General features: G+C 41.8%; 1 protein-coding gene across 3 annotated transcripts; it reads left to right on the top strand.

Annotated features, from left to right (window-relative positions):
* The first annotated feature begins 79 nt into the window (after window positions 1-79).
* Window positions 80-26,345, top strand: ankrd10b (ankyrin repeat domain 10b). Of its 3 annotated transcripts, XM_029711981.1 has the most exons (6): window positions 82-459; window positions 3,055-3,207; window positions 5,090-5,181; window positions 21,136-21,404; window positions 22,032-22,154; window positions 25,507-26,345. In XM_029711981.1, the coding sequence occupies exons 1-6, from the start codon at window positions 262-264 to the stop codon at window positions 25,776-25,778; spliced, it is 1,107 nt and encodes a 368-aa protein (XP_029567841.1). In that variant the 5' UTR covers window positions 82-261; the 3' UTR covers window positions 25,779-26,345. The 3 variants fall into 3 exon arrangements, with proteins under 3 accessions (XP_029567843.1, XP_029567841.1, XP_029567842.1); XM_029711983.1 differs by lacking the exon at window positions 22,032-22,154 and having other exon boundaries at window positions 80-459; XM_029711982.1 differs by lacking the exon at window positions 25,507-26,345 and having other exon boundaries at window positions 85-459; window positions 22,032-23,891.
* The last annotated feature ends 1,282 nt before the right edge of the window (window positions 26,346-27,627 follow it).

Below are 27,627 nucleotides of genomic sequence, written 5' to 3'. Positions count from 1 at the left end.
AGTGGCGGGTCGTGCGAACAAAGATCCATTCCTGAATTTGCAACTCGCCTCTAGAAGATTCATTTCTGAGTGCGTTGGTTGGAACGTCATCGCTCTCCATTTGTGTGTTCATTGTTAGCAGCAGCAAGCAGGCAGGTTGGCGTGTGCCTTCACGAAAAGGCACCCAAAGAAACATTTACCACAATCACTACATTTGGAAACAGACGACGGCGTTTCTTGTTATTTTTCTCGCAAAAATAGTGTTTTATATTTCGTTTGATAATGTCGGTGGGCATCGAGTCGGGATTCTCAAGCGAGGAGATTCTGAACGTTCGCTTCCCACTCCACCGGGCGTGCAGGGATGGAGATATCGGTGCGCTGTGCTCGCTTCTTCAGTGCACCTCAAACCCGGCGGACCTAGCAGTGGAGGACTCTTTCTACGGCTGGACACCCATACATTGGGCTGCTCATTTCGGAAAGGTAAAATGATTTATTTTGTTTACAATGAAATTATAGCGAAAAGAGGCAAGGCCTCCAGCCACTTTCAGTAGACAGGCTGACACTGAATGATACACATTCACGAAGCTAGCTAACGTACCATAATTTGATTAATTGTTGCCAGGAAATGGTTTGAAACATGTACTTTGTAGGCTGCTCTTTCTCTATATAGGCTAATGTAATGTGAAATTTGACATTGGGACTGTTGAAAATGAACAGACGTGTGCCTCCAGCTCAGAAGAAAGTGTAATGGCCTGACTGACTCCATCAAGCAATCAACGAATATCGTTCAGCCGTCGAGGGCAAATATTTGTTATTTATATCTGTGGCGGGCTCGATTGTTTATTGGTTGCGGTGGGAACCAATAACCTGCAACGCGCCAAAAAGGCAGTTTATAAACACGCGGGGGATCCTTCCCATGCGGAAGTGTTTACATAAACATAGTAAACAAGTCGACTGAAGGACGATGTGTGCATGGTTTTAAATCAGCCTCATCACTGACTAAATACCAATGCATTTTGAGAGAGCAGAGTAAAGTACAACAACAATAGCGACACTGTATCAATTGTAACGTCTATGTCAAACAAACAGAGAACAGCACCCCCTGTCCATGTCCCTGCCTGGTTAGTGATGCGTGCCTATCTCAGCCCCAGGCATAGGTTCTAAAATCCAATCAGCCATTGACTCTGTCTCCTCTGTGCTGCTGGGTGAACATGATTCACCCTGAGTTACTGTATCCTGATGGGAATGAGGGATGTTTAGATGAAACAGCTGGGTTTTAAAAATAGCACAGGCATGGTCTGCCTCACTTAATGACTGACCACAAGGCATTTTGTGTTTGTGAGAAGCAGTTGTCTTACTTGTGTTGATCATAAAAGAGGAACTCGCACCGACACTATATACACACTATATTGAGCATGGCCAACGTCCACGTTACACCGCTGTGTTAAATGTCCTGCTACATCAGACACTGCTACAGCACTGCTGGAGGAAAACATGTTTGTTTAAGCCAATCTGAGGGTCAGCCTTGAGATTGTATTTGCATGGGGCAGGGATGCGTAATCGTCGGCCTGTGGGCCCCCTTTTGGAATGCCCTCGGATCCAATAAAGTGTGTGTGTAGATCTATCTATCAAAAGTTTGGACACCCACTCAAGGTTTTTTTAAAAACATTTTTTTACTGTTTTCTACATTGTGGAATAATAGTGAAGACATCAAAACTATGAAATAATGCATATAGAATCTTGTAGTAACCAACAGTATTAAACAATTCTAAATATATTTGAGATTCTTCAAAGTAGCCTTGATGACAGCTTTGCACATTCTTGGCATTCTCTCAACCAGCTTCACCTGGAATGCTTTTCCAACAGTCTTGAAGGAGTTCAAATCCCACACATGCTGAGCACTTGGTTGGCTGCTTTTCCTTCACTCCAACTCATCCCAAACCATCTCAATTGGGTTGAGTTCGGGTGATTGTGGAGGCCAGGTCATCTGATGCAGCACTCATCACTCTCCCTCTTGGTCAAATAGCCTTTACACAGCCTGGAGGTGTGTTGGGTCATTGTCCTGTTGAAAAACAAATGATAGTCCCACTAAGCGCAAACCAGATGGGATGGCGTATCGCTGCAGAATGCTGTGGTAGCCATGCTGGTATAGCAGACCAAAGGACAGATTTTCACCAGTCTAATGTCCATTGCTCATGTTTCTTGGCCCAAGCAAGTCTCTTCTTCTTATTGGTGTCCTTTAGTAGTGGTTTCTTTTCAGCAATTAGACCACGAAGGTCCGATTTCACGCAGTCACCTCCGAGCAGTTGTTGTTGAAGAATCTAACATGTAAAATATATTTTGATTTTAACACTTTTTTGGTTACTACATGATTCCATATGTGTTATTTCATAGTTTTGATGTCTTCACTATTATTCTACAATGTAGAAAATAGAAACCCTTGAATGAGTACTTGTGTCCAAACTTTTGACTGGTACTGAATATGTGTGTGTGTGTGTGTTTAGAAACTCAGTGGGGTCTAAACTTACTGTTGATAGTTAGAATAGTAGAATAAACAAGGTGCAATTTCAAAATGTGGTTGTGCATCAGCACTTTCTCTTATGTCAGTCACTGACAGTACCTAAATAAGCCAATGTCAGCTCAAATATTTTAGATAGCTGGTAAGTTAACTGGCTAGACTAACTTCCCAATCTAAACTTTGCCTTTGCTCGGTGGTTGATTTTTATCCGCTGTGTAGTGCTAGGGGAAAAAACAAAACGTGCACCCAGGGGGGTCCCAGGACTGAATTTGGGAAACCTCATCTAGGCTAGTTAGAATTGATGCATTATTATATTACTCTGGTGCTGGTTAACTGGGTGTGATTGTACCGGCTGTAAAAATAACTCTAGGGCGGGATTTGATTACAGGAAGTAGTCATACTGTAGGCCTTTGTCTTTTGATTTATTGTTACACTATAATGTTTTGCTTGAAGGACTGTGGATTACCTCATCAAGGCAGGACAGACACAGCAGAGTGTTTTCTATTACTGTATTGGTATTTAGTAATACAATTAATTTCTCTCTCTCACACACACAGTTGGAGTGTGTGATGCGTCTGGTGCAGGTGGGCTGTGGGGTCAACTCGGTGACCACGAGGTTTGCTCAGACGCCCACTCACATCGCTGCATTTGGGGGCCACCCAGAGTGCCTGCTGTGGCTGCTGCAAGCTGGTGCTGACATCAACAGACAGGTACAGTGCACATGGATGGACACACACACACACACTTACCAAAACACACATGTCTATGTGCACACACACAGCAGGGTTTCCGTTAACAGGTAATAGCCGGCTTTTGTCCAATCTTTATTTAATAGAAAAGCCATTAAATAAAATGCTTGTGGCCATTTGTCCGGGAGAAGAAATCCCATTGTAAAATGTTTTTTAGCCTATTCATTGATTTTAGTTGATTTCAGTTGATGGAAATGCATTTGACTGGTCATGCTAATTGGTATATATGTCAATTAGCATACTTTAGTGGAATTAAATTGGCGTGTGTACACAGTATATTTGTTATATATCTTATTTATCACACATGTACAGTATACAGATACAGAGCCTTTAACTGGAAAATCTGTCAGACAGCGCAAGAAAAAAACCAATGCATATCGGTCCGTAAAATGAAAATGTTGCTGGTCAAATGTCCGGCACCACATTTTCCTAACGGAAACCCTGACGCATGTCCGTATGTAGAGGAAAGGGGGGCAGACCTAGTGAAAATGACGTGTGTGTGTGTGAGAGAGAGAGTGTGAGGCTGAGCTCAGACTGATCCTATCAGAGGGATCATCCTGGCTTTGGGCCACTCGACCTGACCCTTGACCCCTCTGGACTAGTGCCTGTTAAACAAAAATAAATTCAATGTGGCAGTTGAGAGGAAAAATACCAAGGCACTTGCAAGAGATTCTGTTTTGAGGTTATCGTCGTTATTGAATCCTTAATACACGTTCAACGCTGTGTTTGAAGAGCCCCAGACAGGCTGCTTCTGCCCTCCTGTTGTTGGATTAAAGACTGAAAAGCCTGTCTGAGCCCCAGGCCACTAGTTGGTGTGCATGTATGCACGTACGCTTATCTACATGTGAAAAGCCAATAGGGTTTGCATTTAGACTTGACGTCATCGTGTGAGAATGTGTGTTCTTCTGTCATGCTCTTTTGTTTCTGCTCCTGTCTTGTGTACACACATTTCACTGACCATCTCTGATGCTTCACTGCACCGCTCAGAGAAATCAGATTAGTAGGTCACGATTACACAACACTTAGCTGCATCTCCTCTTGGCTTGCTGCAACACATCACTGTTTTTTCTAATACAGCCTACATTTAAAATGTCCCTGATCCAACAGGTTTAAAAATTAGCCATCCAGTTTCCCCTGCATTAAACACATCACCCTCTTTTAAAGGCCCAATGCAGTCAAAAAGGTGATATTCCTGTGTTTTTTTTATTTCCACACTCCTCCCCGGACAGTCCTAGCAAAATTTCTTGCTTGAAAATTGCTCTTTGCTAAGAAGCTATTTTTGTTTCTGTGACCATTATACATTTTTAAAAAATGTATTATTATGTTTAAATAAATCACAGTACGCTCCTTTTACATTTTTCCCCAGAAATGATTTGATATTGAGATAAAAACAGCTGCATTGGCCCTTTAACCCCTCCCTCCCTTGTGTGGTTTTAATAGAGCCACCCTACATTCTGGGTGTGGACAAATATGGCTATGGATGGAGGAGGGATTTTGTTTTGAAAAAATCTGTCTCCTCCTTCAGCACCTCCCTCACTTTCTCTCTTCTGAAGGAGGGATCTATTTTGAAAAATGCTCTTACTACCTTGCCACCGCCCTCCCTCTCTACCACCTTCCTCCCTCCCCCTCTCTTTCTCTCAGCCTGTGGCCCGCTGTGTAGCTGGGGTGAAGAGTTCAGGGTCTGCCCCTGGAGCACTCTATCCTGGTGTGGGAGAGGGGGAGTGAGGCTAACCGGCTGCGTATTATTGCCGCACTAGAAACCAATGTGAGCAACTCATTCAGTTTGTGTAAATACGGTGTAACATGTTTCTGTCTGTCTGTGTATCTCCTGTCTCTCTCTCAGGACTATGTTGGTGAGACTCCTATTCATAAGGCTGCCCGTGCAGGCAGTCTGGACTGTGTCAACGCTCTCCTGATTCAGGGGGCGAAAGCTGAGTAAGTCGAGCTACTGCACCCCCTGTGTGCTCGGTCTTCCACTCACTGTAACATCCAACATCTCCCATATCTACAACGTTTACAGGAGGACTCCATCAACTCAAACGACCTGTACTTTCTGGTACGCTTGACACTGTGCTCCATGTTCAAACTGTGGAAATTGGTCTATTTTTTGTTGTTGTATGGGTCTTGGGTTCTCTAGACTGATAAGGAAGTAGAATTACTATACAGGCACAACCAGTGGAATAACCCGTGTAGTTACCCTGTAACAAGCTAGTAACTGCATGCATAGATATACATGTTTATAACTTTTTATGTTCAAAACTTTAACAATGGTAAGCGCTATAGCTGCCTGTACTTACACTTTGTTACAAGGTCATTTCATGAGTTATGTCCTTAGTCAGTAGTTACTCAGGAATTGCGGCTATAAAAAGTTGTTGCTGAGATGTCCACCTCAGTGTACGTCCTGTTACTGTAGCAACCAGACAGGACAGCAGAACCATTCATTTCATTGGAGGGATACACATTTCCAGATAAATGAAGAAACAATAAAAGATTCCTGTTAACTTCAATCTGAATCCCATCATGTTGCTCCACTCTCCTTGGCTGTGCCTCTGTTTGGGCCATCTGAAGTCACAACACTACCTACACCAAGGGATTCTAACTATTCCTGGAGAGTTACTTGTGGTGCAAGCTTTTGCTCCAGATCTGTAGTCATACCTGACTCAACTAATCATGGTATTCTGTTTGGAGCATGATTAGGTGCACTGAGTGTGTGCACTCAGGACTGAAACAAAAGCATGCATACCCAGTCCCTTTCCAGGACCTAGTCAGGTGTTTGAGACCCTACTCTTTAAACTGGTCTGAGAGAACCTCGCTCTTCAGCACTAGTCACTATCTGAACATGGAGCTGTGCCTTTACAGGAAAAAAAGTTTTGATGGAGTTCTCCTGCAAATGTGACCCGTGAGCTTTACCATATTGAAAATGTTATTTGGATGTTATGTTTAAACTGTAGATTATGATTTGTATAATTGAGAGCCTTTGTCTTCTTTGTTCACATGTTGATTTGGTAAGTGTATTTCTATAGTTGTAGCGGCTGACCAAATGCACATTTCCTCGTTGAATGAACGCAGAGAGGGGAAAGGGCTGATTCCTGGTAAATCTGAACAAAACATCCTTTTTACTTGCTTGGAGATGACACTGAAAACCCATCATCCCTTAATGAGTTTCTGCCCTCACTCCTCATCTTATTTTCTTTGACCCAAACGATGTGAAAGGATTGGAACGGTTAAAAATTAGGCAATGTGGCAGAAACACCGCATAACGAACTTGTCACCTATCCAGTCCTTTCTCACCATTGGAAATAAATGAAGACATAGTTGAGAGGAAGTTAATATTATTTGTAGGTAGCCAGCCATAGTCTCCCATCACTACAAAAGGGCTTGTCACGATGCATACAGATAGAGAGATGGACAGGGAGCAAAGAGAGACCTACTGGATTAGTATGAATTATCTTAAATGCCCTCCTCTGTTCTTGCCCTTTTCAAAATGTCAGTAGATAAGTTCAAATTTTAAATAAATAGGAGAAATTCCCAGCCTTGTAATGGAGAAGAAAATGATATGCCGTGCAATGGCTGCCATGATCTGAACCAAGGATGGAAGCTGTTGCCATTTTCTAAAAGCTTGTTTGGTGATTTGGCAAACACGCAGATTTGTAGTGAAACTACACCAGCCAGTCAGCTCCGGTGCCCAAGGTTCCAGGTAGCTGGTGAGTGGTTTACCTGATGTGAACTACACACCTCACCCTAGACACCTGTTTTTGTGGTTCAGCAGTATTTTAGGTTTGTAACTCTAGAAGGAACCACAAAATAAAGTTATTGTTGACGCCAACAGTTGTTAATCCCTCACGCCCTCAGTATGTTTTCCAGAGACTCTGACTTCTAAATGGACACATTCAGAAACATACAACCAGCCAGTCCTGTTTGTTGTCTTTTGATTGAGTGCTATTTGATATACCTGAGGAATTGCAGTATGAAGTGAAGATTACATACTCACTTGCAAGACTTAAAAGGTGTGTTTGAAGTGATTAGAATGGATACAGGAGAGGCTTTGCTCCCCATACTGTGGATGTGCTCCTAAACGTTCTCAGTGCCAGCTACTTTATCTCCTTACAAGTAAATGGGTTGATTGTTGTCTGAAACAGAAAGTGCCTCACCAAACGTCAACAGAGATTAATCTCATAGGGAGGGTAGACTATACCTGCGGTGTCCCACAGATGACGGATGTAAAATGGACAGTCTCATAGGGAGATCCTTTTTTTTGTCCTTTTAAAACTGATGGATTTTTAATATAGGCCTGCATTTGTTCTGCTGTCAATTATTCTGTAGGTTAGACGCTGCCTGAGGCAAACTGCATTGATTGATATTATTTATACTAGTCACACACAGATAGTGAAAAGTTAGTACATGTATTTAGTAAAGGCCACTACCATTCCCTGCAAATATGGCTCTTCCAACAGTTTTAGGATGTTCCTCATTGTATGACCAAGTGCCATCGTGTTTAGGTAGACGGCGATACTAGAATCCTACTACAAGAGTAGTTTTAAACCCTTGACAAGAACACATCTGTTTGCATGGACAAGACGCATTGTGGACAGCAGCCAGCAGAGATGGTCTGTTTGACAGGGATCTAATTATTTCACAGCAGATTTTGAATGAGTTGCTATATATAATTTTATTTTTGTTTTATGTTTTTCTGGATCGAGGACAAATTGCACACAAACATTCAGTTTAATTCTGTCAAGGGAATTTGAGGCAGAAATAGTTGTTTTTAAATCCTCTTCGTCTCATCTGTGGGACAACCGGTATACATTTTCAGCTGTCCGTCATTCATAACCCGAACACACACCAGAAACTACCAATGAGTTTATATGCCATGTGTTTATTTTAACACTGCCTGGGTTTACGACATAACTGTTACTAGAACCTTTCTGATTAGGAAGAAACTAAACGACATGTATTGCCAGGGAGAAACAGAAACCAGCAGGACACTGCAGCGCTTTAGGGTTTGAGTTGGAGGCCTACATCCCTGAACTAGTGAAACATCTCTTATTGCAGGTGGTCATAAGCTACTCTGCTCCTTATTTAAGCTGACATGCAGTGAGTTATGCCATACTACATTGAGGTGAAGTGTATTTTAGTTTCTGGCAGGCATTATGACAATTCTTATAATTCTCATCAAGTAGAGAGTTGCGACCTAACCAAACGTATTACTTAAATGAGCCTATAGTTTTGCTTGTCTTTAAACGACACATAAACCCGAATGCCAACAAATGTAGACAATATTGTTATAGTAATAGTTAACCCAGGTAGAAAACTAAAATAAAACTTGGTATGTCAATTTCATTTCAAATCACTGGTGTTGGGGGGGGGGGGGGGGTGTAACATCTACATTATGTTCATTCTTCTGATGAAATGTGCATTTGGTTACCAGCCACTGAACTATTTTGAAAGTTGTTTATGACTGTTTTTCCCTAAAGGTCCTAGAAATGCTATTGTACAGCTGTTTGAGTTACTGTTTGATGTCACCATGTTTTCTTTGACAGCTGTAGCTCATGTTCTGTTTCTGATGGCCCAGCATTCTATAGTAACAGAGAAAGCAAACTAGACAGGAGGCTCATGGCATTAGATTCTTTTTTGTTTACAATACATTCTCAAATTCAAAAATATTGCCCGTCTAGAAAGTGACTTAAGAAATGATAGGTGAAAATAAAATGAATCACAACCTTAAATATATATTAATGTTAGCCTCGTGTCTCGTTAGTACCAAGCAGTAGTTTTGTCCCCTGCATGCTTCCATTGACCTATGGTGCTTCAAAGGGCCCAAGGGTTTAACCAATAGCAAACTGATTGTAAAATGTAGGCTAATCAACATGAAACTAGCTTTTATTTTGGCTTCTGAAAGACAAACTAATAAAGGGTGTAAAAATACTAATCTCCACAGGTTTTGGATGGAGCCATTTTCTCCTGTGGTCCGTGGTTACTTCCACATCTGCTCAGTTCCCAGAGATGGAGCTGATAAAACTGAAATGGAAACCCATTTGACCATTGATTTACATGTATGGCTCAGGTTATAGCCTTTAGTTTTCGTCCTGTGTTAAAGGTAGCTATAGTTTAAGTAAATCTAGCATATCGATACTATTAAGATAAAAAAATACACGGCCAAAAGTATATGTGGACCCCCCCTTCAAATGATTGGTTTCGGCTATTTCAGCCACACCCGTTGCTGACAGGTGTATAAAATCGAGTACACAGTCATGCAATCTCCATAGACATACATTGGCAGTAGAATGGCTTGTATGGAGGAGCTCAGTAACTTTCAACATGGCACCATCATAGGATGCCACCTTTTCAACAAGTCAATTTCTGCCCTGCTAGAGCTGCCCCGGTCAACTGTAAGTGCTGTTATTGTGAAGTGGAAACATCTAGGAGCAACAGCGGCTCAGCCGCGAAGTGGTAGGCCACACAAGCTCACAGAACAGGACTGCCGAGTGCTGAAGCGCATGTAAAAATCATCTGTGCTCGGGTGCAGCAACACTACAAGTTCCAAACTGCCTCTATAAGCAATGTCGGCACAATAACGGTTTCCACGGCCGCACACAAGCCTAAGATCACCATGCGCAATGTCAAGCGTCTGCTGGAGTGGTGTAAAGCTCGCCACCATTACTCTGGAGCAGTGGAAACGTGTTCTCTGGAGTGATGAATCACGCTTCACCATCTGACAGTCTGACGGATGAATCTGGGTTTGGCGGCTGCCAGGAGAACGCTACCTGCCTGAATGCATAGTGCCAACTGTAAAGTTTGGAGGAGGAATAATGATCTGGGGCTGTTCTTCATGGTTTGGGCAAGGCCCCTTAGTTGTGTTGAAGGGAAGTATTTTTTCTTTCTTTTTTGTTGTACTTTTACCCCTGTTTCTCCCCAATTTTGTGATAGCCAATTGGTAGTTAGTCTTGTCCCATTGCTGCAACTCCCTACGGACTCTGGGGAGGCGAAGGTCGAGGGCCATGCGTCCTCCGAAACATGACCCTGCCAAGCCGCGCTGCTTCTTGACACACTGCTAGTTTAACCCGGAAGCCAGCCACACCAATGTGCAGGAGGAAACACCGTCCAGCTGGCAACCGAGTCAGCTTGCAGGTGCCTGGCCCGCCACAAGGAGTCACTAGATCGTGATGGGACAAGGAAATCCCAGCTGGCCAAACCCTTCCCTGACCCGGACGATGCTGGGCCAATTGTGCGCGAGCTCATGGGTCTCCAAGTCACATCCGGCTTTGACAAAGCCTGGGATCGAACCCGGGGCTGTAGTGATGCGTCAAGCACTGCAATGCAGTGCCTTAGACCGTTGCGCCACTCGGGAGGCCTGTGAAGGGAAAACTTAACGCTACAGCATGCAATGACATTGTAGACGATTCTGTGCTTCCAACTTTGTGGCAACAGTTTTGGGAAGGCCATTTCTTGTTTCAGCATGACAATGCCTCCGTGCACGAAGCGAGGGCCATACAGAAATGGTTTGTTGATCGGTGTGGAAGAACTTGACTGGCCTGCACAGAGCCCTGACCTCAACCCCATCGAACACCTTTGGAATGAATTGGAACGCCGATTGGAAGCCAGGCCTAATCGCCCAACATCTGTGCATGACCTCACTAATGCTATTGTGGCTGAATGGAAGCAAGACCTGCAGCAATGTTCCAACATCTAGTGGAAAGCCTTCCCAGAGGAGTGGATGCTGTTAAAGCAGCAAAGGGGGACCAACTCCATATTCGATGAGCACTTGTCCACATACTTTTGGCCATGTATGCAAGCTCTCTCACTTATGTTGTGAATCATCAGAGAATACTGAACACTTCATTTGAACTTGATCAGATGGGTGGCAATGTCCACGTAGAGGAGACGGCGTCGATGCGCTAGTCTAATAGTAATGTTTACCCTTTTTAGTGCTATTGACCCATTGAAGCATGCAGGCTAAATAAAATGTGCGTATTAGTTTGAAATAGAACATTACTAAAGCCCTTTTAAAAAATTACATTTATTATAAATGGCAATGCTACATAAATGCATTCAGCTTTAAATAACCTCTACAAACAACATTAGGCTGTTATTGGGCCTACCGTTCACCCACCAGCTCTAATTCTACTGTAAACGTAGCTCTCAGTTGCACGCAGATGTTCCCACACAGACTGGTGCCAGGTTTACACGACTGCTTCCTGGAAGTTATGTCTACACCAGCCAGATGAATGTTTGTTTGAGGGGAGCTTTTTTAAATTTAAATTAACTGCTGACGAAGGAAATTTGTTTATTTTTGTAAGATTAAGCCGCATGTAAACAGACTTATTTTGACCGGCGGCAAATACAATTGAACAGCCTACAGTATGAATCATATGCATAAATATTGCATTTTCTTACTGTTGTCAACTGTACGTTTATCATGATATTGAATAGTACATTACATTTTGAACTTTCAAATGCACCCAACCATTTTAAAGTTGTTACTCTCAAAATACTTTGTCTAAGCTGTTATCTGGTGTAACTATCAGATGATTGCACACTCCCTTGTTTTGATGCTGTATTGATGGATGGCGTCCATGCCAAGCGCCACCATTAGCAACGCACTCTGTCATTAATGTGTTGCATGGCACAGTTCCACCAGGAGGATTCAATTCTGAGATTTTTTTTTAAATGTTCCTGTCTACCTAAACGGTCCATCCCTTTTCCCTTCACTGTGATGCATTCAGTCGTTGAGCCAAAAACATCTCAATCTTTAAAAGTATTTCAAAAGAATTAGAACTAATATGGGTGAACTAATACTATAACTTCCTTTTTGTTCTTAATCAAGTAGGGATTTGATCTGATATTCCTTGGTCAAACTTGTCCCCCATTTGGGGATATAGCTACATTGTTGCTGCTGCTACACAAATTCTTAATAGATATTTATTGTACCATACTTCTCTCTGCGTCTTATGAACAGAGCTCTCACTTCTGAAGAGGACATTTGAACCTTGACCAATCACAGAAGTCGCTGTCATGGCTGCTGTTGCGCTGTGCTTTTTCTGCTTTGCCACTTTACTCCAGTACTCTTTCCCCTTCCTGCTTCTCGCCCCTCAAGAGGAACCCCTCCTGATCGTTGCTGTGACTTTCACCTGACCTTAGATTGACCTTCTCCTTGGACATTTTGAGCGAAGATAGTGAATAAATTAAATGTCCAACTCAGGCAGTTTACCATAGAATTTTTTTCTCTCTCTCACATTTCTGGTCTACTTAACGGGTGGTTCTCCCATAGACACCAATGTGATAGCAGCTAGGTCTGGTCTACGAACCAGAAAAAATGAGGGAGATTTCTCGATTCCATCTGATTTGAGCTCTTGTCTGCTCCCCCTCTGTTTCCAGTCTGACTTACCATTTAACTGACCAATACCGCTGCATTGTGCTACACTATTTACTTCAGAGGCCAAGCCTATTGAGCTTCTCAAACCACAACATGAAGAGCAGCTAGAATGACTTCTCTTTAAGATGGACCCAAATATGCAGACCATGGAATGTGTCCTTGTTTGTCCCTGAACCATCTCAACGAGCCTGAAACATGATTATCATAATGAAGAGTCGCTCAACCATCTAGCATAGTGTTTTCTGCATCTCAAGACTCAAGTTCAACATAGCAAGACTATGACCTATTTTTTGGGGGGGGGGTTCGATAGTGGCAGTACATTAAAACCGTAGCTTGTTATTCTGGACACATGCTTTTCTTGTCCCCTGATCATCTTGAATAATCCGGCGCAAACATCTCAGCCTGCAGACTTGGTTGTATTCTATCGTTTTTGATTCAGGTCTTTTATTTCCCCGTTAACACACTACTGCCCTTTTTCCAGATGACATTTGGCAATTGACCTAATCTCTTGGTATCATCGATCTGAGATCTTCGTCAATACATGCAGAAGAGCAGCAAGTGGCGGCAGCATTCTGTTCAGGGAATTTCAGGTCAAACATTCTAGTTCATTAAAATGTATAAATATATGCTTAAAATATAAATTTATATTAGTTAGTTTCACTCAAATAGTCATCCATTTCAATTTTGACAAACATTCAGTCAACCTCGAATACCTAAAAACATGCATAGATCGTTTTGATGTTTAACACAATATTTAATTTCACTTTTGCGTTCTCCTTTTGGATTTCTTGTCATGAGCCTCAAGCACATTCAGGATTTTACAATGAGCTCCTCTAGGGGGAAAGCTCAGCATAGGTAGTTGATAAATCCCTCCGGGTAGGGTAGTGAATAGTTCAGAGTAGCACAGTCTCTAGGGTCAAACAGTGCCTGAACTATTTAACTGTATAATGCTAACAATTCTGTCATAATGGTTCTTAACTGTCATATTATACCTTTTATAGGGCCTATACTATTTCTGCTGCGTAGAAGAGAAACTGTTCTGTTTTTGAATGTCACCTTCAGTATTAACCCTATGATACCATAAGATCTGTTTTAATTATCTGATCTTCTGTCACCTTTTCCCTTATGAAAGTGGCATTAAGAAAGAAATACTCCAGAAAAATCTTATGATCTCTTCTTCTTTTGTACTGTTAACAAATAAGACTCAGAAACCTCCACGTCTCAATGTTTTGCAGCCATTGAATTCGAAATGACTTGATTTTTTCAAGTAATCCTAGAAAAGGGGGAGAATAGACACTGCAGAGTCTGCCCCGTTCCCTGGGATAGCCGTACTGTTGTGGCATTGAGTGTTCTCACTATCGCTTCCTATCTACACACTGGCAAACTGTTGAGGTATTTCTTGCGGTGATTGGTTTTAATGCTAGGACATTTATGAATATTTTTAAAAAGTAAATTTCTTTAGACATGTTTAGACCTGCATGCTTTGCTTAATATTACCTGTTCCTGTATTTATTTGTTTGTTTCTGTTTGTAAACTAACCGTAGGACCCATTTATGAGTAGTGAGCTTTAATCAGTCACAGGTCAGCATGATTTTAGGATCTCTCTTGAAGGTGATAGGCTAGCAACAGAAGACAGTGGCTGTGTGCTCAGAACTCAAAAGCAAAGCATACCAGGCATTTAAAAAGAGAAATTAACGCGTCCTTACTTACTGTTCAGATTCGGACATGGTCATGATCATTTCAAATCCAACAGGCTGATTCTTCAAGGTACTGTATCATTCTTCAGCATTTCACACACAGATGACGGGTCTCACTGACAGGACATTAGGATTTTGTTTATTATTGTAGATATCATTATGGGGTGTGTTGAGGTTAAAATAAGGATGGCCTTAATTTCCCCCTCTCTACCTGACCTGAACCATAGATTCATCAAACTTTTCAGCAAAGCAAAACATCTAAGTGGATTGATTACTTTGTCACTAGAGCACTGGTTTCCAACCTGCGGTCTGCAGCAGTGTACAGCAGGTTTTGTGCAATAAAATAAATATTTTCCATATTTATAACAGTTGGGGGTATTAGTGGTATTATAAGCAATTTTACATTACTTTTCACAATGCAAATTAATAATAGCCCTTTTAATTGGTTACATTGATTGCTAAAATTCACTAAATGTTATGTTGAAAAAATGATTAAACTCAAGCTTTTGATGGTGATTTGGTCATCCCTGTAACAGAAAAGGTTGGGAACCGCTGCACTAGAGGAACCAAATGGGAGCAGAGGTGCTGGGATGTGGTGAGAGGTTTGGAGATGGAAGAGGGGAAATGCAAGGCCTCCCTTATCTAAAGGATTTTCCCTGAGCAAGACAGCAATTAGCCTGTCGTTGTCCATGCCGACTCTGACGTGTCATTCGATAGGCTCCCCTGCCGAGGTATGTGATGCGTTACACCAGGGACAGGAAAAAAGCAACAAAAAGAAAACTGCAGGATTAAAACCCACTTAACTAAGTGTTTTTATTGGACATTCCGTCTTAACGCTAGGCACCTTTACAATATTCAGATCTGATTCAAATGCACAAAATACATTGTCCTCTTGACTTACTAGCCATAGTTTATTAATGGATTACTGTAGATGTTTGAGTCAAAATTTCAAAAACAATCTTGCCATGTTGTATTTAATCAGTACATGAAAGGGAACATAGGCTAACTGCATACAAATCAAAACATGCCTTTTTATTGTGCTGGGACAATGTTTTTGGGACCTGTCTCCAAATATAATTCACAGGAGACTGGGGTATTTCCTATTGCTTATTGACCTATTTAAAGACAAGACAACACACGCAGAAAGAGTAACAGAAAATAGAGACTACAGTGGGGCTCGGATCCTGTGAAGGGAAATACACCATTATTATCAAGCTTTAACAGCATTCTGAGCACAGTGTTGCCAAAATAGAGGGGTTACTATGGAGACGCTTGGAGATTTTGATAAGAGTTGGAGAGGGACAAGAAGAAGAAGAAAAACCTACTCTATCTCCATAATTAAGAATGAAACAACAGAACTCCAGCTGAGGATCCAAAGTTGAGGGTTTAGATTAGATGTCAACGCTTTGTCTGGATAGATCAACTGTCCATTACTGGGTTTGAGTCAAAGGCCATTACTGACATGCCAATTGATGAATACATCTAATAATGCTGAGATTCTAATGTCGTCTATGAACTCATTCAAGTGCAATAATTAATTGAAACATTAAAGTCAAATTGGCAGTGAAATATATTTTCCCTGTCTCAGCAGTTGTATTTCAGTAGCTGGAGGTCATGTATGTAGCTGATATTCAGTTTGAGGGTTCGTTAATTAAGTTGTAGTGACAATTTACTTAAGGTGTGGTCACAATGCCTCCATTGCCTTTGGTGAATGGACATTTATCATCAACACTTCAATTAAAGTCTCACTGAGGGTTTTTCAGACTGGATGCCAGTCTGTTTCTGCTGTAGCCAACTCCTTTGTCGTTGTCATGGCATCATAATGATAATCAATCAAATGTATTTATAAAGCCCTTTTTACATCAACCGATGTTAGTGCTATACAATAACCCAGCCTAAAACCCCGAACAGCAAGCGATGTTAGTGCTATACAATAACCCAGCCTAAAACCCCGAACAGCAAGCGATGTTAGTGCTATACAATAACCCAGCCTAAAACCCCGAACAGCAAGCGATGTAGACGCACGGTGGCTAGGAAAAACTCCCTAGAATGGCAGGAATCTAGGAATAAACCTAGAGAGGAACCAGGCTATGAGGGGTGGCCAGTCCTCTTCTGGCTGTGCTGGGTGGAGATAAGAGTACATGGCCAAGATGTTCATAGATGACCAGCAGGGTCAAATAATAACAATGACAGTGTTGTAGAGGGTGCAACAGGTCAGCACCTCAGGAGTAAATGTCAGTTGGCTGAGTAGTTAAAGGATAAACGGTGACATCCTTGCAATGGGGACCACTTTGTGTACAAAGGAGCATCACAGAAAGTTTCCCAGAAATGTTGGTAGTTGGCTTCTTTTTCTGACTACTTTCATGTGTTTCAGTCACACATTTATTCTACATATTATGCAGAATGTAATGTAATCAAATTTGAGGGGAAAAAACTATGTAAACGTGTGGTTTATCTGAAAATGTTTTAATATACTTCATATACAGGTAAAAATAAAGGAAACCCCAACATAAAGTGTGTTAATAGGGCGTTGGGGCACCACGAGCCAGAACAGCTTCAATGCACCTTGGAATAGATTATACATGTGTCTGGAACTCTATTGAAGGGATGTCACAACATTCTTCCACGAGAAATTCCATCATTTGGTGTTTTGTTAATGGTGGAAAACGCTGTCTCAGGCGTCGCTCCAGAATCTGTTCAATTGGGTTGACTGAGACAGCCATGACATATGGTTTTCATGCTCATCAAACCATTGTGACCACTCGTGCCCTGTGGATGGGGACATTGTCATCCTATGGGGGCCTACCCAGCCTTTTTATACATGACCCTAAACATGATGGGACGTTAATTACTTATTTAACTCAGGAACCACACATGCTTAGTGTACAATATACTTTGTACCGGCATTTACTCTAGTGTTTCCTTTATTTTCAGACCTTTCCATTTTATATTCAATGAAGATTGGTCTGTTCATAACATCATGTTGAGTGCTCCATTATTTTCTTCACCCAATAACTGACAAAGGATCTGTGTGGGGTGATGAAAGCTTGGCCATTATGATAGTACAGGTAAAAGTATGGGTAAAGCGTTACGCATCACATGTCACTCATTAATGTAACGTCATAAGCCAGTCTGAGGAGCAACCTGTCACTTTGGATATGTTTCCACAGGCAGCCCTATTGTAATCTCTCTTTTTACTAACTGGTCTTTTGACCAACAGATCTGAAAAAGATCTAATGTGAAAAGATCTGAACTGACTGGTCAAAATACCAATTAGTGGGGAAAAATATCAGTATTGGGCTACCTGTCTAACCCCAGCCATTGGTACTTTTGGGTGTATGCTATCCTATCGGTTACTCCAGGATCTGATTATACATTATGGTCAAATTATGGCTCCCGAGTGGCGCAGCAGTCTAAGGCACTGCATCTCAGTGCTAGAAGCGTCACTACAGACACCCTGGTTCGAATTCAGGCTGTATCACATCCGGCCGTGATTGGGAGTCCCATAGGGCGACACACTTGGTCCAGCGTTGTCCGGGTTTGGCCAGCGTTGTCCGGGTTTGGTCATTGTAAATAAGAATTTGTTCTTAACTGACTTGCCTAGTTAAATAAAGGTTACAAATGATTGTATTGAAATGTTATTTCCATGATTTCTTAAAGCCCATGTGCTCTAAAAAAAATACTATTGATGTTAACAAGAACACTTTTTCGCAGTTTAACTCTTCGCCATTTGACTCTTCGCTATTTTTCTTTATAAAACAAACTTAAAAGGATCTTTAGTCGGTGTAATTTATCCATAATAAATCAGTCAAATTCAAGGAGGTGGAGTTTCTACCTTTTATTTTAATCCCTATATTTTAATGACATCTGGTCTTTGTTAGTTACAGCAGGGGGTGGGTCCAGGCCTGGGATTGGATCAGAAGGTTAGGGGTTAGGCTGTAGACTGTTCCTCCTTAACAAAGTGGGACAGAATGGGAGATTATTGGTGGGATTATTTCTAAACTCTGACCTTTCCCTTCCTAATAAGAGACAATTCTTTCATCAGTGCCTCATTATTTGGGTCATAGTTCAGATATAAATAGACTGAAAGATGGGTCTCTGTGTGTGTACACACTGCATATAACCTACATAGTATCATTTAGTTTGGTTGATCATAAACTATATCCTGTTTCTCCCTTCAACATATTCACTTGCAGAGTTGGGTTGAAATGTTACCTGATTACCTATACAAAAATAGGTTATTTCTCAGAGAAGCCAGAACAGAATACTTTGGCGTCTTGTTCTTTGTGCACATCGTGTTCCCCACACTGGTTGTCTGAGATTCTCTGGCATCCTGAATGATTGTTACTCCTCTTAGTGAGACCCGTCAGTCTACATGCTCACAACAACATTCTATATAAACAAAGTTGTTGCTTGAAGGTAGAATCTCTTGGAAGCGTTAATTTTTGTTTTTTCAAACTTGGTCAGAAGGGGGGGAATATGTATGCAAGTTAATCATGTGATTTTATTTTTATTCAACAGAGAAATGTGATCTCAAGCACGTTATTTACAGTGCGTTGTGTTTGTATTTTTGTTTGACTGCACATTAAGATAGTAATAGGGAGTGTAAGAGAGACAAAGCAGTGAGTTTATGAATGAGTGAACCGTATCTAAACTGAAGTGTGTGTATATAACTTCCTGGATGTCACTGGGTTGCTGCACCTTTCACTTTATGTATATTTACAATTGATATTTCTACAGTACATCCATAAGATGATCCTACGACCACGTACAGCAACACAAAACAATGGGGTAGTTTCTCAGATTTCATTTGTTCTTAGTGCATCATTGGAATCTAAGAGAGGCACACACTGCCCACAGAAGGTCAAGTGTTCCCGTTTTCTCATTTCCAAATAGAAGTTCATTCCTTGACACACAGGCCTGCCTCAACCCTCTTCCCCTCACAAAGACCTGGTTGTTCGTCTTGCACAATCAGTTTGCCGCAGAATCCAATGGTGTTTAGCCTCAGAGACAACAAGTGTGGAACTGTTCTCCCGCCACCCAGCAGACATTTTGGGCAATTGGCTTCCAGACAGTCAAGCTTATGGCCTCCGTTTGCTTAGAGTATTTTTCTAGACACTTCCAGGAAATGAATTGAACCGGTTCCATGGCAGCGCAGACCTCTATCCTTACAAGGGAATGTTTTTGGTCTGCTACAACGCGTGCCAGGACAGGAACAGTGACCTGGAAATTCTTTACTTGTTTATGACCTACTTAGAAGCAGGTCTTTTTGGTCTGGCCCGATTTGCTAGCTTTATATTTGGCTTCGTACCCAGGTTAGAGTAGTACTATATTTTAGACTCATTTGCTTTGACACTCACTTATCCCTTTCACATTTTTTTACCCAATGATTTAAAAATCCAAGCCCGAGAGCCGCCCAAACACTGATGCAAGAGTGACGCTAATAAGCTGAAGTGTTACCCACCCAGTGACATCCTTGCCTTATTGATAGCATATCTAGAAGCATTATGGAAATCATGCTCACTGCATTGTTGTTTGCTCATTCATAAAGTCCTACTGCAGGTTTATTACAGGTTTATAGCGGCAACAGAAAATGACTAAACAGACTGTTATGCACACGCCTGAATCTGAGACCAAATCACCCATTGGTATTGATGTTGTCTGTTGCGATACCAACGTGGATGGTATGGTGTTTTGTTAACCTTATTGGGCCCTTCTGATTGGATGCCAGCCGCTTTGACACCATGACATGTCTGTTTTCATTTAAAAAATGTTATCTTCTTAAACAGTGAGTGGCACTGAGCTCCAACTCAGTCTTTTTCACTTTCCTATCCTGGAAGAACGAAGACATCTTTGGTCATCCTTGTTCCTTGAAGATTACTCTGCCATTCTGTTCGCTTCTTCTTTCGCTTTTCCTTTCCCTGTCTTTTCCCTTTTTCTCTCTTTTCTCTTTGTCTCATCAAAACATGGACATCATGGATGTAGTGAAAAAGGCCGCTTCCCCTGATATGTGCCTAACCGATGAGGAGTTGGAGGACCTCTGAATGCCTGTCCTGTGGCCTGCAGTTGGACCATATTTAGAAAGAGAACATTGATCCTGTGTTGCCAGTCTCTTCTACTCACTTTGTCAAGATTGTCATTATTCAGCTTTTTTAGACCTAAAGTTTCAAAGGCACTTTTCTTAAATTCTCTCATACATTTTCCACAGAAAATAGACTTGACCATGATTTTAAACCTGCTCAACATCGCTGTACCTGAACGTCAAGAATTGACACCACCTTGCATAACTTTTAATGTGAAGGAAATGTCTTCCTTTGGAAATTTGTGCCAATTTGAGATGTCACCAATCCAAAACCGAAAAATTCCTCTTTGTGATGGCTTTGAACTGAACTAGTCCATGATCTCCAAGGACGTACATTTCTTCTGCTCAATCTTTCAGACATTTGATACCAGGAATCAACCTAAGGAATATTTTGAACAAAACTATTTCTGGGATGTGGAAATGATTTTGGTTTTGAGATTCACGCATTATTCAAATGTATGTATAACAGTTGTTTATCATGTTCTCTTGCAGTGGACATATTTACGTGTCATTTAAAAATTATTTTTATTTCCAAAACCTTAAATTATAATAAATAAAGGGGAAAAAATGATCTAATGGGATCAGTCGTCATCTCTCCCTCAAAGAGATGATGATGATGTTAGGCTAGCAGAGGCAGTCAGGGACCTGTGTGTGTGTGTATGTGAGATTGTGTGTGTGTGATCCCTGGCTATGGCAGGGTGTGGGTTTCTCTAACACTCTCTTCTCTTATTGCACAGTATGAGGAACGCTAGTGGGCTGTCCGCTGCTGACCTGGCCCATGCCCAGGGGTTTCGCGAGTGTGCCGAGATACTATCCAATGCCCAGAACCTGCAGCGGTACCAGAACCTGACCCAGCTTAATGGCTTTGGTCTGAACGGTGCCATCCAGAACGGAGGCCACTCCCACCCTCTCATTCAAGGGCGGAGCCTCCTTAACGGGGCGCCAAATAGAAAGAGGTCGTTTGATAACATGGAAGACAATCAAATCAAGAAGGCCAGAACTGAAGGTTAGGTTTTTGCAGTTGTTAGCATTTTTTTATACTTTATAAAAAATTACCTAATCAAACCTGGGAGGAGGTTATAAATGTTTTTCATGACTTTCCATAATTATACGTGATAAAGCATCAAGTGTCAAAACCTCATAAAATCCTGTTGTAAAACCAGGATTAACCTTTGAGTGCTGGCCTATTGTGAATCTGGTTGAATACATTATTGTTCCCTTAGTTGTGCAGCGTTACAATGAGCAGTATGAAGAAGGGAGGGGACTTACCAGTGGCTGCTTGCCAGGGCTCTGATGTTGGCATGTGTAAATGCATGGCTTGTTTTATTGGACTTCTGCAAACTCTGGAGTAGAATTGTGAGCGGTTGCCAGGAAGTTGATTGACGCTGCAGGGTATCAGGTAATGGGGCAGTGGATGATTATTGCTGAATGAAGCCTACAATTGGACTTTGGACTCACTTAGTAAGGTTGATTATTCTAGCATGCTAAATAGCAGTCTCCCCTTATGCCCAGGCAGCTGTGCATGATGGAATGGCCTCTCTGGGACTGTAGGGTATTCTGCCCTGTATGTTGTGTTCTCATCTAGTCCTGTTCTTTATGGTAGTTCAACACGCTCATCCACTGCTCTCACCAGGTCTGTGCCTGCCGCTGGGGATGCTGAACGGAAATGGGTTGGTCTGCGGTGTCGGAGAGGTACTGATGGAGAGCATGCACCAGGAGAGTATGGAGTCAGCAGCGCCGCCGGCAGTGAGCTCAGGTGGGCCAGGACCCTTTGCGTTTGGGATGAATGGGTCTGCGCCGGTGCCAGGCCTGGTGGGCCAGGGGGGAGTGGAGGTGTCTACCCCAGCCGCTAAGGAGCAAGAGATCTTCACTGTGGCCTCCATGCAGATCCCCTGTCGCTGCACTAACTCCTACGCCTACCTGTAGAGGCCTTAGTGTGTTGAGTAAGAGTGTTGACCCTCCTAGTGGTTATATCTTGGTAGAATGTCCACCAGGCCCCCTGGCCATGTTTTCCAACAGATGGCATTACTTTATTTGGCATGGTGTTGTTGGGTATTTGGCATGGTATTGTTGGGTTTTTGGCATGGTATTGATGGGTTTTTGGCATGGTAATGTTAAACTCTTGCGGTTCTAAAAAATATGGGTGTAAATAACTTGTATTGTACACATTGTACATACATGTTATGAAAAACATTGCCTTGCTACCATAATCGCTAGAGAAACATGAGTTTGTTTTGTTTTACCGGTAGCTTTGAATGATTCACAAAATTCTTGTTAAAAAATCTATTGTGTTTTTGGCAAAGCCCCTTTAGGATGAGTGAATTCTGTTTTGCACAATTATCCTTCCACCTCCCCTACATTGCACAATGTTAACTGTAATAACGTTGTCAAATGATAATTACAGTTCTTTAATGTAGAAACGCCCACACCTTGGGAACAATGTACTGAAACAAGCCTCAGTTTATGGAGAAGGTTAGACTTCAAGTCACTGAGGCTGCACTGACGTTTCCCTCTGCATCATGAATATGCAATGACAGAATTCTGCCCTTTTTATGATGATGAGTTAGACAGCGATGTGTTTACTGAGTACTGTATTTAGTGGTGCCATTGTGACGCCGCTCCGCCCATTAAGGGGCAAAAGACAGAATTTGTCCATCTCATGTCAGAATGAAGAGCCCACTAGAGAATGTTCCTGCCCTCAGTGTAATAAGATGAAGCATATTTTGTTTTATTAGTTACATTTTCCCTCTGAGAATTTTTTGTATTAACTCTTGTCTTGTAGCTATAAAGCTATTTTGTTTTTTTTATACAAGAACTCTTATGCCAAAGCATATCTTGACATAAATATATAAAGTACATAAACCTTCGCTATGCAGCTTTTCTATATTATGTGAGCTTTTAGGTATTTCCAAGGTGCTATTTGAACTGACACTGTCCTGTTAGCTAGCAGACTGTAGACTTTGGTTCTGTTAGACACTTCTAGTGCCCCTTCTTTCTGCTTTTCTAGGAGAGGACTTTGTACGCTTTTCTGTATAGTCTAGTACCTATTGTGTGTGGTGTTGAAAATGGTGTAAGTTTATATTGACTGTTTTTCTAAGTGTTGGCTTGTTTTGTTGTATTATAATGTACTATTGCTTTGCTGACTTCACTAATGACAAAAGTTAAATGTTGATATGATGAGTGATTAGTAGTGCTACCATTTTCACGAAACAAGGGGAAGCTACTCTTTCCTAATCGCTGGAAATCATTTTTGAGAAAAAAGAAAAGGAACCTTCGTAAATATATTGTTCAGACTTAAAATCCCTCCTCCCATCCATCTGCTTCATACATGAAGGACAATTGTTCTGTCAAGGAATCTGCCCTGCACTACTATTCAGTCTGTACAGAATCACAAATGTTAACGAGTAGATTGCATTTATTAGAGCTTCTGATGCTCAGTGCTGAGTAGTTTTGTATACTTTTAAACTCATTAAATGTTCATTCCTTTGAATAACATGGTGGCTTTGTTTTTTTTTGTGTACATGAGAAAGAATCTCAACATTGGTCTGAACACAGAGAAATCTATTTAATCTTTCAATTGAAGTGCCCTGAATGATTGGGAGGTTTGGCACCCTCTAGTGATATTGACATGGCTGGGCAGCCCCTCAGTTGTGCTGTTTGTTTCTAACAGGCTGACTACACAGTGCGTTGCAAAATAAATTTAGAAATCTATATTATTCAATTATTGCACCCACACTGCTCGCGCGCGCCAACAAGCGTCTGCGTTGCCAAGGGCTAAAATAGAAGTCAGTTCTATTTGTGATGCAGATTGCGCTGCAAGTCCTGCCTCTCCCATCTCATTGGTTTATAGAAGCAGGTACCCACGTGCCATCTCTTCATTGGTTATACACACGTGGGTGACTGAAAGACGAACGAGGTCAGTAGCGGTAATTCACCTAATTTATGAAAGTTGCCAATCGCAATATAAAGTCAAGAGAAGAAAAAGCCTAGGAGGAGAGATGACTAGAAACGATTCGGTTGACTGTTTTATGTGTGGATTAATTGTCGGAGTAGAGGACCTTGAGTTATTTTACTTGAAATGCACAATGTTTATATTCCAGGACAAATTAGCTAGCTAAATAGGACACATTAGCTAGCAAGTGCTAGCTAAATTGCCATAAATGTTTAATGCTTTTAGAACTGTCCCCAAATTAATGTAATTGGTTCAGTTTATTTTGATATTTTAACCTGTGTCGTGATCGCGTTTGGTGTGGGGGGACAAAATACATTTATGCACGATGGCGCACGCGCACAGTTGGGTTACCGGTTTTACCTCGGTAACCCATTACCGCCACCGACCTCGTTCGTCTTTCAGTCACCCACGTGGGTATAACCAATGAGGAGATGGCGCGTGGGTACCTGCTTCTATAAACCAATGAGAAGATGGGAGAGGCAGGACTTGCAGTGCGATCTGTGTCAGAAATAGAACTGACTTCTATTTTAGCCCTTGGCAATGCAGACGCTCGTTGGCGCAATAATTGAATAATATAGATTTCTACATTTATTTTGCAATGCTCGCGCACGCAACGCGAGCGGTGTAGTCAGCCTGTTAGGATTATGCGCCATTACAGCAAGTTAAAATCTTGTTTCTAGGACTATATGATTATGTCTCATAGAAACCATCTTAAGTGTGGTGTTTTATGACGTTGTTGTCTGTTGACGTTTATAAGGGACTTTGATCGTCTCATCTTGCCTGAACCAATGGGAGTGGGGAAGGGGGAGAAACTAGGGTAGTGTGCCAAGGAGGAGCAGTGATTGGTGTGTCAATATAACCAGGAAGAGTACAGTGAATCAGGATGTGACCCAGTGCAATCAAGTACAAGTGTGAAAGATAACGAGATTATGTAAAATTTTCTAGAACCCATTTGGCAACATCGATTTGAATTCCTGCATAGATTGAGTCACAGGTTTACAGTTTCTGAAATGTTCATCTCTATGGGGAATAGTTGTGCAAAACAAAATCAATTTGTATATATTTGCTTATCTATTTGAGTACGAAGTTGTGGCCCCGTACTGGCAAACACAGTATTTGAAATTATTTTGACCAGGTGTCTCATTTCCAATGGCAGGTGACCCTCTAGAAGCAGGGTTAGGGTGTGAGGGGACCCCCTTAAACAGGCACTGCCCCCCAACACACCTGAATGGGTGTGACTCTACCATCGCACCTGCCGACATCGTCCCCCACCACGTCTACAGGGATGCAGCAGAGCACATGGTTGCCACTGGTAACGCGGGCAGCCAGGTGGAACACCAGACATCGGTGAAGGCAGAGCAGCAGTACAACCATCAGCAGTATAACCATGCCCTGTTCAGCACCATGCTCCTCTACCACGGCTCCTAAGGTGGAAGGATCCCGTTGTCAGGCCATCCCTCGGGTTTGCCTGTCATTTATGCTTGATATAAGCAAGCATTCATATGCCTTAAAACCATGAAGTGAGTTGAGTGGCTGCTTCTTTATATGGTCATTGTGTTGTTTATTTATGTAAAGGGAAGGGCCATCTCTCCTAAAAGGGAGTGTTTACTTTTCAATTTATGGATATGAAATGTTCTGTAAAACAGTCACTTGTTTCGTGATACATTTTTGTGATGTGAAAAGTCGATTTTGAGTGGCTAAAGAAAAAGCTATAGTAAAGGCATATAATGCATTCGCTTTATTTTCAACTTAATGTTTATACATCTGTTTTTTAAACTCTTGACCCAAGGATAACTGAACAAAAACTAGCCTGAATGTAAATTAAAGTGTTATGTCAGATGTCTCAAATGAGATGTGTTTTTCTGAGTAATGAAATGATGCCTCAACCTTTGAAACCCTTGTTTGTTTAAAGAATGTCTTAACTATGATGCAGGTTTTGTTTTGTCATCCTCGTTCATCTGTATCCTGATGAAAATTAAATGACCTAAAAGCACATTGAGATGTGATTATTCTTTAATTGTCAGAAGATGTAACTATGCACTAATGGATGGGGAACAATACAGTATGCTATGATATTGAAATACAGATAGGATATTCAACAACAAAAATGATTGAACTACTATCCTGTATGCCTCGTATAAAGATTGAATATGTGAAGATCTATTTCCTCCCATAATTTATTCAACAAGTAAACTGAAATTTAACTTCCAAATTGTACACATGGGATTGGAATTTCAATGTACTTTTTGTACAGAGTGAAGTGACCCTGGGTGCTCTGGACCCTCTGTTGGATTGCATATGACATGACCAGTGAAATTTACATTTACATTTTAGTCATTTAGCAGACGCTCTTATCCAGAGCGACTTACAGTAGTGAGTGCATACATTTTTCATACTGGTCCCCCATGGGAATCGAACCCACAACCCTGGCATTGCAAGTGGCATGCTCTACCAAGCGAGCCACACGGGATCTGCTGGAGCGTGTGCTACGGGTGGGTGTTGCTATGGTGACCAGTGAGCTGAGATAAGGCAGATTTTTACCTAGCAAGGACTTATAGATGACCTGGAGCCAGTGGGTTTGGCGACGAATATGTAGCGAGGACCAGCCAACGAGAGCATACAGGTCGCAGTGGTGGGTAGTATATAGGGCTATGGTGACAAAATGGATGGCACTGTGATAGACTGCATCCAATTTGCTGAGTAGAGTGTTGGAGGCTATTTTGTAAATGACATCACCAAAGTCAAGGATTGGTAGGATAGTCCATTTTACGAGGGTATGTTTGGCAGCATGAGTGAAGGATGCTTTATTGCGAAATAGGAAGCCGATTCTAGATTTAACTTTGGATTGGAGATGCTTAATGTGAGTCTGGAAGGAGAGTTTACAGTCTAATCTGACACCTAGGTATTTGTAGATGTCCACATATTCTAAGTCAGAACTGTCCAGAGTAGTGATGCTAGTCGGGCCGGTGGGTGTGGGCAGCAATCGGTTGAAGAGCATGCATTTAGTTTTACTAGCATTTAAGAGCAGTTGGAGGCCACGGAAGGACTGTTGTATGGCGTTGAAGCTCATTTGGAGATTTGTTAACACAGTGTCCAAAGAAGGGCCAAATGTATACAGAATGGTGTTGTCTGCGTAGAGGTGGATCAACGAATCACCTGCAGCAAGAGCGACATCATTGATATATATGGAGAAAAGAGTCGGCCCGAGAATTGAACCCTGTGGCACCCCCGTAGAGACTGCCAGAGGTCCGGACAACAGGCCCTCTGATTTGACACA

The sequence above is a fragment of the Salmo trutta genome, chromosome 24 (assembly GCF_901001165.1).
Source record: "Salmo trutta chromosome 24, fSalTru1.1, whole genome shotgun sequence".
NCBI classification, from domain to species: Eukaryota; Metazoa; Chordata; class Actinopteri; order Salmoniformes; family Salmonidae; genus Salmo; species Salmo trutta.
The sequence above is the reverse complement of the archived record's forward strand: the minus strand, read 5'-3'. Positions and strand labels throughout refer to the sequence as shown.

Excerpts from the sequence above, each read along its gene's own strand:
- ankrd10b (XM_029711981.1), top strand. The coding sequence starts at position 262 with ATGTCGGTGGGCATCGAGTCGGGATTCTCAAGCGAGGAGATTCTGAAC. Across the intron at positions 460-3,054 it reads GGGCTGCTCATTTCGGAAAG|TTGGAGTGTGTGATGCGTCT; the intron begins GTAAAATGATTT and ends TCACACACACAG. Across the intron at positions 5,182-21,135 it reads ATTCAGGGGGCGAAAGCTGA|TATGAGGAACGCTAGTGGGC; the intron begins GTAAGTCGAGCT and ends CTTATTGCACAG.